A 2,096-nucleotide genomic window follows, 5' to 3' on the forward strand; every position below is an offset into this window, starting at 1 on the left:
TCGCTTTCACCTACCAAGGTACTGAAAACATAGAGATCCCCACCAAATTAAGTAGTCCAAAGGGAATGGAAACAATATTGAGATCTTAATCTTAAACAAGGTCTGTAGAAAGTCACTGTGTACATCTTTATCTCTACAATCTTATGCTCATCAGTTCTCGATTGAATTTGTCATCTTTTTGTTGTTGATGAGATGACACATCTCAAAATGACATCAAGCAAATGCATCAGAGTTATTTTGATCCGTATGGATAGCAGCATCACAAGAAAAAGTCGAACAGTCAAACTCATATTGCTGAAGTTTAATTTACATGGCATAGTTCTTCTCTCTCAGCTACGATTGTAGCAGGAAAAATGTCATGTGGTTGACATTTGATGATGATGATGATGACATTAATTAGAACAAATTAATGGGGAGAGATGGGAGATGTACATAGATTGCCGTGATCATTTGATCCTCCGGCAGAGGGTGACGCCGTCGCCGACAGGGAGTTGGCAGATCTCGATGCGGGGGTCGGCGGCGAGAGCCCTGTTGAGGTGCAGCACGAAGTCGCGGTAGTAGCGGACGTACTTGCGCAGCGGCGCGTCCGGCGGCGCCACCACGGACCCGTTCCAGAGCGTGTTGTCGTACGCGATCACGCCGCCCACCTTCACCAGCTCCAGCAGCCGCTTGTGGTAATTGAGGTAGTTGTCCTTGTCGGCGTCCACGAACACGAAGTCGAAGCTCCCCTGCTTCTTCTCCTGCGACCAACCACATCGACAGCATTTATCAGCAGAGACAAGAAGTAATGGTTGGAAGATGCATTCTATTCTCACATCTTCAAGCAGTAGATCGAGAACAGGGAGGGCCGGGCCTTCGCGGAAGTCGATCTTGTGGGCGACGCCGGCCTTCTCGATCACCGGAAGACCAAGCTCGTAGTTCTCCCGGTTGATGTCCATGGCCAGTATCTAATTCATGAACGTACACACACACACACATCAAGCAACGAAGACCAAACGCCAAGGCCTGTCAAGTGATGGTGGCTACCTTGCCATCGTCGGGGAGGGCGAGGGCGGTGGCGAGGAGGGAATAGCCGGTGTACACGCCGATCTCCATGGTGTTCTTGGCGTTAATGAGCTTGAGCAGCATGTTCAAGAACTGCCCTTCGTCAGCCGAGGTTGTCATAATATTCCTGAAGAATCCATGAAGGATTAGATCAAGGAAAGTATACGCCCACCCAAATCACAACCAGTAATTGCATGATGTATATACCAAGGGTGCTTGGCGGTGATCTCGCGGAGTTCTTTCATGTATTCGGGCTCGCGAGGGTAAACGGTGGTCTCCAGCATGTACTGCAAGCAGTGATATCAGAGAAGAAAGCTCAGATCCAAACCGCAGCAGATGAAAGACAGCGCATAAGCTCGGAATTGGAAGTGAATCAAAGAATCGTGCCTGATAGAGGGCGTCGCTCTGAAGAAGGCTCTTGTGCCCGACCTCCTGATGCCTCCCTTGCTGACTGCTCTCAGACTCAGAGGAAGACATTACTCTCTCTCTCTCTCTCAGCTTTTTTGCTAGAGTAAGAAGGGTACCAACTATGCTGGTTTGGGGTGGAGAAGCTGTGGGATCATAAAGAGGGATACACTGTAGCTGGTGACCGTCGGCGAGTGATTCCAATTGGGTGCATATTGGTGAGATGAAATGGTAAGCGGTCTTTCCCATGTCTAGACTTTGTGCTTAGGATGCTCCTTGCGACACTTCTCTTGACAGCTTACACTGAGCTGGTTTGCTACATCCGTATGAGACTTTCTGTTGTTGTTTCCGAGAATGATGTCTACATAAGGTTGGACCACTATCATTTGTAGATTTTATAATTTTAATTAATTAATTAATTAATTAAGATATATTAATTAAATTTTAAATAAAATTATTGATCAATAAAAAATTATTTATATTAGAATATTTTAAGAAATACGGAAGGAACTCTCTTAATTATCTTTAATAAATCCTCATCTATTTATAATTTAAAAAAAAAGAGAGTAACTTTTTTTTTATATTCATGATATATTATGTAGATAACAATGTATTATTTTATGATATCCGATCTACCTACTTTTTTA

At 44.6% G+C, this 2,096-nt stretch overlaps 1 protein-coding gene across 2 annotated transcripts; it reads right to left on the reverse strand.

The window, feature by feature from the left end:
• Nucleotides 1–264: 264 nt before the first annotated feature.
• On the reverse strand, nucleotides 265–1,762 carry LOC135587850 (caffeoyl-CoA O-methyltransferase-like). Of its 2 annotated transcripts, XM_065079662.1 has the most exons (5): nucleotides 1,432–1,762; nucleotides 1,252–1,331; nucleotides 1,027–1,171; nucleotides 816–947; nucleotides 265–740 (listed from the first exon to the last, which is right to left on the reverse strand). In XM_065079662.1, the coding sequence occupies exons 1-5, from the start codon at nucleotides 1,696–1,698 to the stop codon at nucleotides 447–449; spliced, it is 918 nt and encodes a 305-aa protein (XP_064935734.1). In that variant the 5' UTR covers nucleotides 1,699–1,762; the 3' UTR covers nucleotides 265–446. The 2 variants fall into 2 exon arrangements, with proteins under 2 accessions (XP_064935734.1, XP_064935733.1); XM_065079661.1 differs by having other exon boundaries at nucleotides 265–947.
• Nucleotides 1,763–2,096: the final 334 nt, after the last annotated feature.

Source organism: Musa acuminata, chromosome BXJ1-8 (assembly GCF_036884655.1).
Source record: "Musa acuminata AAA Group cultivar baxijiao chromosome BXJ1-8, Cavendish_Baxijiao_AAA, whole genome shotgun sequence".
Classification (NCBI taxonomy): domain Eukaryota; kingdom Viridiplantae; phylum Streptophyta; class Magnoliopsida; order Zingiberales; family Musaceae; genus Musa; species Musa acuminata.